Source organism: Carcharhinus amblyrhynchos, chromosome 3 (assembly GCF_965287045.1).
Source record: "Carcharhinus amblyrhynchos chromosome 3, sCarAmb.v2.hapA, whole genome shotgun sequence".
NCBI lineage: Eukaryota > Metazoa > Chordata > Chondrichthyes > Carcharhiniformes > Carcharhinidae > Carcharhinus > Carcharhinus amblyrhynchos.
Window position 1 is genome coordinate 25,848,219 of NC_137326.1, and position 14,637 is coordinate 25,862,855.

The window sequence follows — 14,637 nt, forward strand, 5'->3', positions numbered from 1 at the left end:
TGGGTGAAAAAGTTTTTCCTCACATCCCCTCTAAACCTCCTGCCCCTTACTTTCAATCTAAGCCCCTAGTCATTGATTCCTCCACCAAGAGGAAATGTTTTTTCCTTGCTATTCCATCCATGCCCCTCAATTTTATACATCTCAATCATGTCCCCTGTCAGTCTCCTCCACTCCAAGGGAAACAACCCCAGTCTATCCAATCTTTAATATAAATGAAGTTTAAAATTTTTAAATAACCCAGCATTTGAAAGTGATATGCAGAGAGTTGTGAATTGTCAGATGGTAGATTAGTGTTCTTGTGCCATTAGCCTTGTAAATGGGAGTTTGCCAACAATCTCCCAGATTTTCTTTAATTCATTCACGGGATCTGGATGTCACTGGCTCAGCCTACTGTATTACCCTTGAACTGAGGGACAGTTAAGAATCAGCCGCATTGCTGAGAGTCTGGAGTCACATGTAGGCCAGACCAGGCAAGGATGGCAAGTTTCCTTCCTTAAAGGAGTGAACTAGATGGGTTTTTAATCACAATCAACACAATCATTAGACCTCTAACTCCAGATTTATGTTGAATTCAAATTTCACCATTTGCAATGGTGGGATTTGAACCCAGCTCCTCAGTGCATTACCAGGGTGGCTGGATGACTGGACAATATCATTACACCACCAATCTCCCAAACGTGTCAAAGAATTGGGCCATTTGCTCTGTTACACAAACTAAACTTGTCACAGGAACTTTAGGCCACTTAACAATGTAATGGGCTTTTTAAATGAAGAATCTTTTGTTTCCACAGTGACACACAACCTCCCTGGCTCAAAAACAGAACTAAAGATGTGAAGTCTCATTCCTGAAGATAGTTCAAAATATTTGGTTTTGTAGATTTTTCTTTTTTCGTCTTGCTCTTAACAGAATCTGACTTTAATTCATCCCATTTCCTCCTCTATTGTTCCTGTCCTCATCTTTATTCTTATTTCTCACAGGTTAAGGGGTTAAATTGTTGGATGCTGTCTACTCTATCCATATCTCCAAGATCACCTGGTTCACCTTGGTCATCATCAGCTCAATTATTTTTCACACTGAACGATGAGATTAAAATGTTAACGAACAGGATCGGCTCCAGCAGATTCTGGGCCAATATCTCTGCCTCATGATCTGTTTAAACTGCTATTCTCAGTTCAGACCACTTTCCTACTTCTGTTCACACTCCAATTTTCAGAGGACAGGAAAACCAGTTCAAATTCTTCCTGAATGGGTTCAGTGTAATTTTCCATAGAATCCCCGCAATGGAGAAGGATGCCATTCAGCCACTGTCTCTACACTGCTGCTCCAAAGGAGCACTTTACCTAGGCCCACTCCCCTGCTCTATCCCTGCCCACTGATCATTGCCAATTCACTTCACCTACACATCTTTGGTGGACTCTGTTGAGAATCTGCTCCCAATTTGTGGAAACAATGGATGCTGTGAAAGCATAATTACACAGTTTTTCTGTCCTAGTGTGTGACTGCAATGTTTTCCAGCTTACCTTGGAAAACATTGAGTCATAGTGTACAAGGAGACATTTGGCCCATCAAGGCTGCACCAACAACAATCCCGCCCTTTTCCAGTAATCCCAGGTATTTACCCTGCTAATCCCCTGACACTAAGAGGCAATTTATCATGGCCAATCTACCTAACCCATACATTCTTACAGTGTGGGAGGAAACCAGAACACCCAGAGGAAATTCACACAGACAAAAGGCTGAGGGGAGGGGGAGACCTGATTGAGGTGTACAAAATAGATAGGAAGAAATTTTTTCCCTTAGTAGAGGGGCCAATAATCAGGGGGCATAGATTTAAATAAAGGCGATTTATAGGAATTTGAGGCAAAACCTTTTCACCCAGAAGGTTGTGAGAATCAGGGAGTCGCTCCTGAAAGGTTGATAGAAGGGGGAACCCTCAACATTTAAGAAGCATTTTGATGAGCACCTTAAAATGCCACAGCGTGCAAGGCAATGAACCAAGTGTTGGAAAATGGGATTAGGATAGGTGCTTGACATGATGGGTTGAAGGGTCTCTTTTTGTGTTGAAAACTCTTAAGATGTCACTTTGTGCTGTAAACAGGTCTGATGGAATTGGAACTGGCTCCTTTAATGAGAAGTCTTCAAAAATCTATTGGGGCGTTGACCCCTGGTTTCTTGGCCGATATTTATCCCTCAACAAACATCACAAAAGTCGATTATTTGGTCATTATCATATTGCTGTTTGTGGCAGTTTGCAGAATGTGTTACTAGCTGCTGCATTTCCTACATTGCAGCAGTGACTAATCCGAGAAACAGTCAATTGGCTGTTAAGGGATTTTGAGAGGTCTGGTGATTGTGAAAATTACTATGGAAGGTTTTCTTTATATATCTATTTATGACAGAGGACAACGTGAACTCCAATTGCTCCGAGAATTGACATTGAAATTTAATCTCGAAATTTACAAGAAAGGCAGTGTTAAGATTTGTGAGTAATGTATCATCACAAAGCCCCCTTGACAATAAAACGCCAAGGTCAGCTGACTGATCAACGCCAAGGTTAGCTGACTGTGTCCTGATGCTTCCTGCAAGGACAGGCTTTGAGAGCTGGGATCAGGGATCACAAACAGCAGCAAGGAGGGTGGAATTACAATACATTGCCAGGAAATAACAAGGCGGCGCCACCAGCGCCAACTTCATCCCACCCCAGCACACCCACCCACCCAGATTAAAATGAAATGAATGAAGACAGCCGCCGGGAGGGCTTTGGGCGGCGAGGTGCTAGCAGACCAGGCCACTCCGCCCAGCCCTCGCCCTGCTGCCCCGTGTGTGGCAGGGCGGCGAGCACTGACCTGCCATGGCGCTGCTACTGCTTGATCCTGTACTCCGCCCAGATCACTCACTTCCGCGCTCTCTCAGCCTCTCCCTCTACCCTGAGGCAGGAGCCCCACATCAGTGTCAGGTTACAGCCGCAGCGGAACAGACTTCCCTCCGCGACAGGATCAGCCTGAGCCAGGGTGGGGGGACCGTGATGGTTTGGAGACGGTCACATTCTCAGAAACGCGACCGAGAATCGGTAGATGTGTATGTTCGGCAGGAGAGAGAACGAGGAAGTGTATTTAATATCAACTGAGCTGCCCAGAGGGCGGATTAGATGCTGCAAGATTGCGGGCAGTTTTAGATTTGGGCCTGTGTATAGCACGGGTGGAGGATTGGGAGTGTTCTTGAAAAAGAAATTAAAGGGGTGGGGGCGAATATTTGAACGAAGGGTGAAAGAGACACAAAGAAAGAAATAAGAAGAAGGATTATTAAAGCAAGGGCTGATGGAAAGTGATGCCATAGTAGGTAGAGACAACAGTGTGACTACAAACAATATAAACAAGAGGGCACACGGTAGAGAGTATATCTCCTCCACGCTGTTTATTTATTAATTAGTGTCAAAGGAGGCTTCCATTAACACTGCAGTGAAGTTAGTGTGAAAATTCCCTAGTCGCCACACTCCAGTGCCTGTTCGTAGAATGGAATCCCTACAGTGCCGAAGGAGGCCATTTGCCCCTTGGAATCTGCACTGACCACAATCCCACCCAGGCCCTTAAACTCACCTATTTACCCTGACACTAGGCACAATTTAACATGGCCAATCAACTTAACTCACAAATCTTAGGACTGCGGGAGGAAATCGGACCACCTGGAGGAAACCCATGCAGATACAAGGAGAATGTGTATGTAACATTACTCCACACAGACAGTGACCCAAGCCACGAATCGATCCCAGGAGCCTGACTCTGTGAGGCTGCAGTGCTGACCACTGTACCACCTTGCCACCCCAATTACCTCAAATTATTACTATTCTTCCTTGAGGCTTTTCCCTGCCAGGTTGACATTCTGTAACTACAAAAACCAAAAAAAATCTTTTTATTCAGAACTGTCATCACACTGCAGCAGCTTCAGGCCAATCCACACCCCAACAACCTGCTCCGAAAACCCTGCTCACATTTGGACAGCTGTGCAAATTACACAAAACACCTTAAACAAGTTGTAGGTGACCCAAACATCTTAAAACAAACAACAACATTAAGTAAAACAATCCACAACATTCTAAAATTAAAATCAATTCACCTCATCTCCCAAAGTTAACAGACCATTTAAAAAATTCAGGATCTGCAGCTTTGCCAAAAATGAATCAGTTGTTCCTTAGGACATGCCCTGCTTCCAAGTTTTATTGAAATTTATCTATTAATTGTTGAAATATATTATTTACAGACAAAAAGACTTAATGTACACAGCTGGTAGCATTACTTCTGTTCACCCTCAGTGGCAGAGGTAACAAACAGATCAGTTTTTGATTATAGGGAAAGTGGATCATGTCCAAAAGTTCTATAAATGTAAGCAGAACAGAATGGGACACCTGGTGCTTCTTGATAGATGGAGCAGATAGAGTAATCTCAGTAAGCATTATGAAAACACAGTTCAATACAACAGCAACTTATAATTACATAACATCTTTAATGCAATGAAACATCCCAAGATGTTTCATTATAAAACAAGGTATGACATCAAATCACATTAGGAGGTCAGATGACCAAAAAGGTAGGTTTTAGAATATGTTAGTGGAGGAAAGTGAGGGGGAATAGTAGGGAATTCCAGAGTTTGGGCCCTGATGGCACTGCCACTAATGGTGAAGCAATTAAAATTGGGGATGCAGAAGGTTCAGAATTGGAGTGCAAAAATTGTATCTGGGAGAGTTGTGGGACAAAAACATTACAGAACGAAGGAGGGATGAGACATAAGAACATAAGAAATAGGAGCAGGAGTAGGCCATCTAGCCCTTCGAGCCTGCCCCGCCATTCAATAAGATCATGGCTGATCTGTTGTGGCTCAGTTCCACTTTCCCGCCCTCTCCCCATAACCCTTAATCCCCTCTCTTATCAAGAACCCATCAACCCGCTTCTTAAAAATATTTAGCGAGGCAGCCTCCACCACTTCAACGGGCAGAGAATTCCAGAGATTCACCACCCTTTGAGTGAAGAAGTTCCTCCTCAACTCCGTTCTAAACCGCCTCCCCTTTATCTTGAGGCTGTGCCCCCTAGTCCTACTGTCTTTTTTGAGCGGGAAGAGTCTCTCCACCTCTATCCTATCCATCCCATTCATCATCTTATACGTCTCAATGAGATCTCCCCTCATTCTTCTAAACTCTAACGAGTACAAGCCTAGTTTATTCAGCCTCTCCTCATAGCTCAATCCCCTCAACTCCGGTATCAGCCTAGTAAACCTCCTCTGCACTCCCTCCAGGGCCAAAATATCCTTGCGCAGGTGCGGCGCCCAAAACTGCACACAGTACTCCAGCTGCGGCCTCACCAATGACCTAGGAGGAATTCAAAAATGAGGTTGAGAATTTTAAAGTCATGATGTTGCTTTACAGGGAGTCAGTGCACACCAGTGAGTGCAGGGGAGATGTGTGAATGGGACTTAGAATTATAGAATCTCTACAGTGCAGAAGGCAATCATTCGGCCCATCGTGTCTGCACCAACCCAACGTTTTATTTTATCCTGGTCCTATCCCCATAACTTCACATTTACCCTGCTAATCCCCTAACCTACACATCTTGGGACACCGAGGGGCAATTTAGCATGACTAATCCACCCAACCTGCACAACTTTGGACTGTGGAAGGACCTGTTATGAGTTAAGACACAGGCTGCAGACTACTTGAGGTATCTCAAGAGAAAAATAAGAGAATAGAATGTGGGAGATAAGCTAGGAGTGGATGGGAATAGTTGAGGTAAGAAGGGAACACTACCATATACAAGTTTCCCTCCAAACCAAACACCCATTCTGACTTAGAACTACATCACTGTTTCTTCAGTCACTGAATCAAAATTTTGGGACTCCCTAACAACAGTGGATATACCTGCACCATATGAATTGCAGCAATTCAAGAAGGTGATTTACCACCATCCTCGCAAGGACAATGAGGGATGGGCAACAATTTCTGGCATTAACAATGATGTCCACGTCCCACTAAAGAATATAAAAAACAAATGCCGAAACATTGGCACAAAAATGACATTGGATGCCCATCTTGGGATCAAATGTGACTCCAAGTGTGTAAAGATTGGATTGATCTCAGGCTGTTACCAGGAAAAGGGGGAGAGTCAGTAGCTCGGGAACAAAGTATGGGGAGATGGGGGGGGCAGTAAAACGATAGCTCAGTCTTCCCAATATTTAAATGGGAAATATTTTTGCTCATCTAGAATTGGATGTAGGATACACAGTGTGGTCATTTAGCAACAGTGCAGAACTTGAGAGAGGTGATGATGAGGTTGATAATAGTGGCAAGGGTTGTGTAAACATGACATACAGATTACTTCAGAGATAAAAACAGTGGTGGGTGTTGGAATGCAGTGTTCTTTATGAAAGGAAATCTAATTTATCATGGGGATTAACCTACTTGGAAAGGCTATAGTCCTTTAGTAGGCTAAAAACTTCCATTTGAATGTTTAGTCAAGTCCAAATAATCCATCAAGTCTTCAGTCATTAGACCAGTTGACTCTACGGTTGGATTTTGTCACAAAGTGTGTAATAATTTTCAAGAATTGTGTGACAGAGCAGACACAGCACGGATTCGTTAAGGGGAAGTCGTGTTTGACAAATTTATTGGAATTCTATGAGGATGTGACTAGTGCGGTAGACAGAGGGGAACCGGTGGATGCAGTGTTTTTAGATTTTCAAAAGGCGTTTGATAAGGTGACTCATAAAAGGTTGCTACAGAAGGTTAGGGTGCACGGAGTTGGGGGTAAGGTGTTAGCGTGGATAGAGGATTGGCTGTCTAATAGGAAGCAGAGAGTTGGTATCAATGGGTGCTTTTCTGATTGGCAGTTGGTGACTAGTGGAGTGCCGCAGGGACTGGTGCTGGGGCCTCAACTGTTTACCATTTATATAGACGATCTGGAGGAGGGGGCTGAGTGTAGGGCGACGAAATTTGCTGATGACACGAAGATGAGTGGAAAAGCAAATTGCGTGGAGGGTGTGGAAAGTCTGCAGAGGGATCTGGATAGGCTAAGCGAGTGGGCAAGGACCTGGCAGATGGAGTATAATGTTAGCAAGTGTGCGGTTATCCACTTTGGCAGAAATAATAGTAGGAGGGATTATTATTTAAAAGGCGAAAAGCTGCAGCATGCTACGGTGCAGAGGGACCTGGGGGTCGCAAAAACCCAGTCTGCAGGTGATCAAAAAGGCGAATGGAATGCTGGCCTTTATAGTGAGGGGGATAGAATATAAAAGTAGGGAGATCTTGCTGCAACTGTACAGGGCACTGGTGAGGCCGCAGCTGGAGTACTGTGTGCAGTTTTGGTCGCCGCTCTTGCAAAAGGATATATTGGCCTTGGAGGGAGTGCAGAGGAGGTTCACTAAGCTGATACTGGAGATGAGGGGGTTGAACTATGAAGAGAGACTAAATAGACTGGGTCTGTACTCGTTGGAGTTTAGAAGGATGGGGGGGATCTTATAGAGACATATAAGTTAGTGAAAGGGATAGATAGGGTAGAGGTAGAGAAATTCTTCCTGCTTAGAAAGGACAGCAGGACTACAGAGCACAGCCTCAAGATAAGGCGGGGGGGGGTGCAGTTCAGAACGGAGTTGAGGAGGAACTTCTTCACTCAAAGGGTGGTGAATCTCTGGAATTCTCTGCCCGTTGAAGTGGTGGAGGCTACCTCGCTAAATATATTTAAGTCATGGGTAGATAGGTTTTTGATAGAGAAGGGAATTAAGGGTTATGGGGAGAAAGCGGGAAAGTGGAACTGATCCACTTCAGATCAGCCATGATTTTATTGAATGGCGGGGCAGGCTCGAAGGGCTAGATGGCCTAATCCAGCTCCTATTTCTTATGTTCTTATGAATATGGAGCGCAATCTTAACCAGCTGTTCATGCTGCACTCCCACTGCAGCGAGGTCAGAGAATTTGGCAACCAGCCAAATGACGGTGGCACAGTGGTTACCACTGCTGCCTCATAGCACCAGGGACCCAGGTTTGGTTCCCGGCTTGGGTCGCTATCTGTGCGGAGTCTGCACATTCTCCCTGTGTCTGCATGGGGTTTCCTCCGGGTGCTCCCGTTTCCTCCCACAGTCCGAAAGATGTGCTGGTTAGGTGCATTGGCCATGCTAAATTCTCTCTCTGTACCTAAACAGACGCTGGAGTATGGTGACGAGGGGACTTTCACAGTAACTTCATAACAGTGTTAATGTAAGCATACTTGTTATTAATAAATAAACATTAACTTAAATCCCTGTTCACTGCATCAGGATGGGCAAATCCCACTGGCACGAATGGCCATAAGATTCTGGCCATGGTGTTGCTTAAATAGAGCTGGGTCTTTGTTTTATAAATGAGAGAAAGATGTTTTTCAAAAGTACATGTCTTAGCTCAATGAATTGCCTGTTGGCATGTAGCCTAACTCTCAGTCTGATAGACTTTAGAATCAATCGCCTGAAGCTCCAGTTAAGTCAGTGTCCTTTGGCAAGGATTTAGAAAAGAAGATAAAGATATAATCTGGATCATGAGGGTAGCAAAGTCTATTTGCAATGGAGTAGCAAATATAAAAATATATGAATCAATGAGGGCAGTGTGATTATTGGGATGGACATTAAGTAAGAACCAACAGCAAACAGAATCTAGTAGAGTGTAAGGATATGCATATCATGGCAAAGAGAATAACTGCAATAGAACAGCGTTCCGGGTGGATGCTGCAATTAGTTTGAAACCAGTTTTGTAAAAGGGACTGGAAATAGTTACTTGGACTCAGGCTTGCATTGGTCAATTTCAGGCAGGTGAGAGCTACTGGGTCACCTTAACCAATATGGTGATCATCTGGCAAGAAATGTATGTGCACATGCCTTAGACCACATTGTGCTTCTTTGCTTCTTTTTATTTGGAAAATGGGTTGCATTATTGAATTTCTAAGCCAATGTCCCTAAAATATTAAGCTGCGAGAAGCACAGTGAATTAAGATAAATCTGATACCCAGATAAAGGGGGTAGGATAACAAGAGTATTGAATACAGTAATGTCTATAAATTAATTTGAAAGCACTTTGACTGATGAAAGAGCCCGGAGATGACATGATTGCAAATGAGCGAACATTAAGAACCATAGAATCTCTACAGTGAAGAAGGAGGCCATTCTGCCCATCGAGTCTGCATCAACTCTTTAATATAGCATCTTACCCAGGCCCAGCTCCCGCCTTATTCCTGTAACCCCACATATTCACCCTACTAATCCCCCTAAATTACACATGTTTGGACACTAAAGGGCAATTTAGCATGGCCAATACACCTAACTTGCATGTCTTTGGACTATGGGAGGAAACCAGAGCGCAGACACAGGAGAACATGCAAACGCCACATAGAGTCACCCAAGGTTGGAATCAAACACAGGTCCTTGGCGCTGTGGGGCAGGAATGCTTACCACTGTTAGCAATTGATTCCGTCTTTTCTACATCCTTAGGAGGGACTGTGGGAAGAGATGGGCACAGATAATATGCTTCATACTAATCACAAACTTTAGGATTAGGGACATGAATTCCAAGTTCAGAAGAGGGAAGATGCAAACACAGTTTGGATTTTATTGCTTCACACACAAAGGATGCTGAATGTGTGTAACAGATTGTCCTTGGAGACAGTGGACTTGGATCACACAAAAATAACAGGATCACTTTGAGGAACCAGAGCATTGAGGTTTACTAATTTTGGAAACAGTTCGATCGACTGCAGCGTAACTTGTGGATCTGTAGATTGCTGGATTTATTTATATTTTTACACACCACTCAAAAAGAAAATCATAAATGTCAGACGAACAATGCACTGACAACTAATTTCTCAAATTAACTTAAAGAAGGACAGGGGTTAAAGTATTTTGTTAAATGTTCTAATGTTAAATAATGTTATTTCCAGAAGTTCAGTTTCATAATTCTTTTTCAACACTGATTTCATCTTAGAAATGAAGATCTTAAAAACAGAGTGTGCCTTGCTTGGGTGTAGTCAGATTTTCCAGCCTGTAACATGATTTCCAGGCATTTTGGCAGCTTTCAGTCTCAGCCCACGTGGGCGGTGGCCCATGGTTAACATCTGGATTAACCAGAAGGGTGGGAAATCCTGTAGGAAAATCTTGGGAGGTGATGGAATAAGATGTTCTTTGTGAGTAACCCTTTGTACCTTGAACAAAAGTATTCACTCCTAGAGTTGTCTTGAAATTTAATATTTTCAAAGAGGCAGATTTATTAATACTCAGAATCCTTTAACAATTAGCTTGCATATTTAACTCTGTTCCCATGAAGATGCACAGAGTAAAGCCTAGAAGATTAAAAAATGTAGTAAGGTTGTAATATGAAAATAGGGTACTTACTCAATTTCTCCTCATAGAGACATGAAGCTCTCACTTTCCAATACAGCAGCCTCAAAGTATTCATCATCAGCTTGAAACAAAATATCAGATCTCACAACATTTCAGCACACTTTGGAAAGGTTTCAGATATTTCATAAGAGAATGCATTTTCATTGGCTGCTGGGTTAATTTATTCAATTACATCATTCAGTACAGGAGGAAAAGAATTCAAACAACAGATTCCAATGCTTTGGTGCTGCCAAATATCCCGTCATACATTCAGGTCGAGACATTTTGACCTATTTGTTGCTTTACGAAGGGGAGCTAAACAGGACAGAGCTAATTCCATGGCAAATTTTAATGGAGCCAAAGCCTACTTTTAGGTGAGTAATGTCATTTGTATATAGTCATTCCCAATATAAAATATTGTTAAAATTCCATTAGTTCCATATAGGCTTTTATGTTTATTTATATTGTAAATTCATTAACAATTCACATTAGACCATGTGCTAGTTTCTGAGCAACAGATCACAATGAAACACAATACTGAAACACTAATCTGAAATGTAGCTGTTTGTCTCTCTCTCTCTCTGGCTACAAAACCAAATGCAACTTAAGATATTGTCAGCATTTTTGAAAACACACCTGCTTTTAAAAGGAAATACACTTCATTAATTTAGGGAAGGTTTCTGCTTACAGTTAGAAATGTCACTACTTTCAGTGCAGGCAGAATTTTCTCAAGGCTTTCCCACTCTAGCTGACAGGGAAATCCCCGATTCAAACTGAAAATATGAAATTCAAACGGATATTACTGTTTAGACAACAGATTTTCCAGCTTACTATTGGAAAACCCCTTTAACACATCTTGAGGTGGAGGGTCAAAGGATTCAGACCTCCTCTCATCACTCTTCTTTGCTCTCTCCTACTGCCTCTCACACCCATCCTATCAGCTCTGAGCACTTTGTTTTCTTTTTACAACTACTTTCTGTTCCCTCCACTATGCAGTAAAATGTCTTTTCCTGCCCTGCTTCCTTCTTTCACTGTTCCTCTGACATGCCTTTTGCTCTCAGTACCCAAGGATTCACCTTGAAAGACCAGGCCATTCCTACCTCAACATGTCAGAAAGCTGTCTTCACCTCATCTACTTGACTGACAAAGGTCATAATCAAAGCTGTGCCATCTGCTGCAGTTTGATATTCAGAGGACCTCAAGGAATGGGATGGTATTCCTGCAAGTTACACTGGTAACAACGCAATGTGTTCATTCCAAGCCACTGCAGTTGACAGCTATAGGATAATCTAATTTGCATTCAATCTTGACTAACATCATATTCACCAAGGGAAACAATTTTTATCATCTTGTTAGATGGAAAGGAAACACCATTCAGAGAGGCACAATCCCCCCCCCCCCAGATAGTTTATCCAAAAGTCATGGGAGTTTTATATGGAATTTACATGGAAATCTTAATCTGACCTGAACAGAAAAGAAGGCCACTCCATAGATGTTAAGGGAGTATCTAGCCACAGGAAAAAAGTTATGCATATGATTAGTATCCAGGGAACAGTCATGATGCTTTGATTACTCACATTGACAGTATCAAGAGATTTAATATGAAATATGAAACTCCAGCAAAATAGACATAGAGCAGATGCTTCCTCTTGTAGGGCAATCTAGAACAAAGGTCATAGTTTTAAAACAGAGATGAGGAGAAATTATTTCTCTGAAAGGGTAATGAATCTTTGGCATTCACTACCCCGGAATTAAGTGAATGCCAGGTCATTGAGTAGATTTGAGGAGATAGACTTTTAATCAGTGATATGTTGAAGGGTCATGGTGAACGAGCAGCAATGATTGTATTGAAAGGCAGAGCAGGCCTGAGGGGCTTAATTGCCTGCTCCTGGTCCTTATATTCTTGCTGCATTTGGAGCAGCAGGATGATGAGAAGGACCATAGGGCTGCAGACCCACAGAAAGAACATGAGAAAGGTGATTGAGATAGATTCCCCATTTAAGGAGCTGCAGGTGATCACCATAAGGTTTTTTGACCTGAAACATGAGACTTATTGAAATTTGGTTACTTTGTTGAGAATTCCCTGCTCTAAATTTATCTAAATGATGTACTATGTGGTGGTGTCTAAAACTGCATCCCAATTGGAGGTGTTTAGGAGGTGAGCTGATAAATATGATACTGCTGTTGCTTGAATAGTTTGTTGGAGCTTGATCAACACAAGTACAAATCCTTAAATGGTAGGCAGAAATATTTTGCTGGGCCAATTGAACTGGGATTACTGGAGTAATGTTCAGGTCTAATGACTTGGTTATGGGTGATGGGTCCTTCTCATATTTTTATGATTTGTTTCTATAAGAATTGATTGACTTGCTATATCACCTTGGAGGGAATTAAGAACCAATCACATTGGGGTAACACATATGTCAGGTACAATAAAAAGTTTCCCAACACCAGATTAAAGTACAAAGACCATGAGCTTTCAGAGCACTGCTCCTTCATCAGGACTCACCTGATGAAAGAGCAGCACTCTGAAAGCTCGTGATTCCAAATAAACCTGTTGGGCTTTAACCTGGTACTGTGAGACTTCTTACTGTGCCCATCCCTGTCGAATGCCAGAATCTCCACATCATGTCAGATAGGTAGGGGTGGTAAATTTCCATTCCTGAATGACACAAGTGACCTAGTTTGGTTTTAAATGATAACCCAGCAACTTTTATCATTACTTACCAGATTTTTATTTTATTCTCTTTCACTACTTGCCATGATGGGTTTTGAATTTTTAAATCTCTGAATTCCTACTCTGGTACCATAACCATGACACTTCAAGTGTGACACAGTGTACAAGTGATTAGGAACAAGAGACCAATTTCATAATTGATTGGCAGACCAGTGATATCAGGCCTTGGTTTAGAATGCTAATTTCACTTGCTCAGTTTTCAAAGAAATTATGATAATGGAGTATCACATCCATGTGCAGCCACTGCAGAATGTGGCTGAACACCTTTTTCTCATACATTACATAGCTTTGATCTATTTCCTGGTTTACCATGTGCAATGCCAAATGAAAGCAATGTATTTTGCATCTAGCAATATTCATCACTCTCCAGATGCCACATTTTTTAATGGAACAAAATAAAATAAAATAAATAAATAATGGAGCCAAAACCAGAAGTTTACAATTACTGTCTCACTTACAAATTCAACAACAATAATTAAAATCCAATTAACCTGTAGACCTTATTGATTTAAACAGACACTGATCCAGTTAATAGCAAAAGAAAATTTACATAGTTCAGCTCTTCTGACCTTAGTCTTGGTGCACCCTTAAACTAAATTATGAAAACTTGCATAATTATAAAAGATTAAGCCTTACTGGGATCAAAGTGACTTGACTTGGTCATGACTTGATTTCAAGATCACGTTTCATTTAATTCATTTCCACACCACAATAACTAAGACCACTTTTTACAGCAAGTACTAAGTTAATTGGAGTTCAACAATTCTATCCATTGATAGAATGATTAGTTTATGGTGGTGCAACAAATCAGTTTCATCTATCTTCATGGGATTACAAGACCTTCCAGGATTTTGGCTGATGTCTTGGAGACCACATTCTGTGATTCTGTCCATTTCTCTTTGAAACCCCAGTTCATTGCCTTAAAATAATGTGTTCATTAACCTACTGTATGAGTAATAAGTTCAACATTTCAAACAATAAAAATATCATAGTAGTTCAGCTTTTTTTTAAGGCTTTCCAAAGCAAAACCTCAACTGGATCATACACTTCGATTTTATTTACTGGTTGGGAAATTCTATTTTGAGATTTGTACATTCACATAGTCTTGGTACGCAAGATATTGATTAAACGTTCGTGAATAACCTGCAGCATTGGTTTATTGCCAAAAATGCTGTTCAAATGTGTCAGGCACAAAACTGGCAATATCCCACCGGCTACCCATCCACGATTAAATTTCCCATTCCAACTGAAATTGATAGGGGTACAACAGGTAGCCAATCCTATAGTGGCAACTTGACACCTACAGTAAAGATTCTATGATTGCGTTGGTTAATTATCTGACTGATTTTTGATGGTGATTTATTATGTGTTGTGATAGTGCAGTTGAGTATTCAGAGAGGAAAGGAAGACACACTCAACCATATGATATAGGAGCACCTATTGCACATAGAAAGGACCCACTTCTTTTAGAGAGAGGAGTGTTTGTGGGTCAAAGTACTGACACATTTGGATTTATTCT

At 41.8% G+C, this 14,637-nt stretch overlaps 1 protein-coding gene across 3 annotated transcripts in view; it reads right to left on the reverse strand.

Moving 5' to 3' along the window:
• card19 (caspase recruitment domain family, member 19) overlaps positions 1-10,512 on the reverse strand; it is a 43,597-nt gene extending 33,085 nt beyond the window's left edge. The window contains exon 1 of one of the 3 annotated variants that reach the window (XM_080182444.1): positions 10,394-10,512. In XM_080182444.1, the coding sequence (XP_080038570.1) occupies positions 10,394-10,460 (67 nt within the window). In that variant the 5' untranslated portion in view covers positions 10,461-10,512. Of the gene's footprint in view, positions 1-2,847; positions 3,234-10,393 lie in introns of those variants that run through there. The other 2 variants (XM_080182453.1, XM_080182461.1) reach the window with 2 other exon arrangements.
• Positions 10,513-14,637: the final 4,125 nt, after the last annotated feature.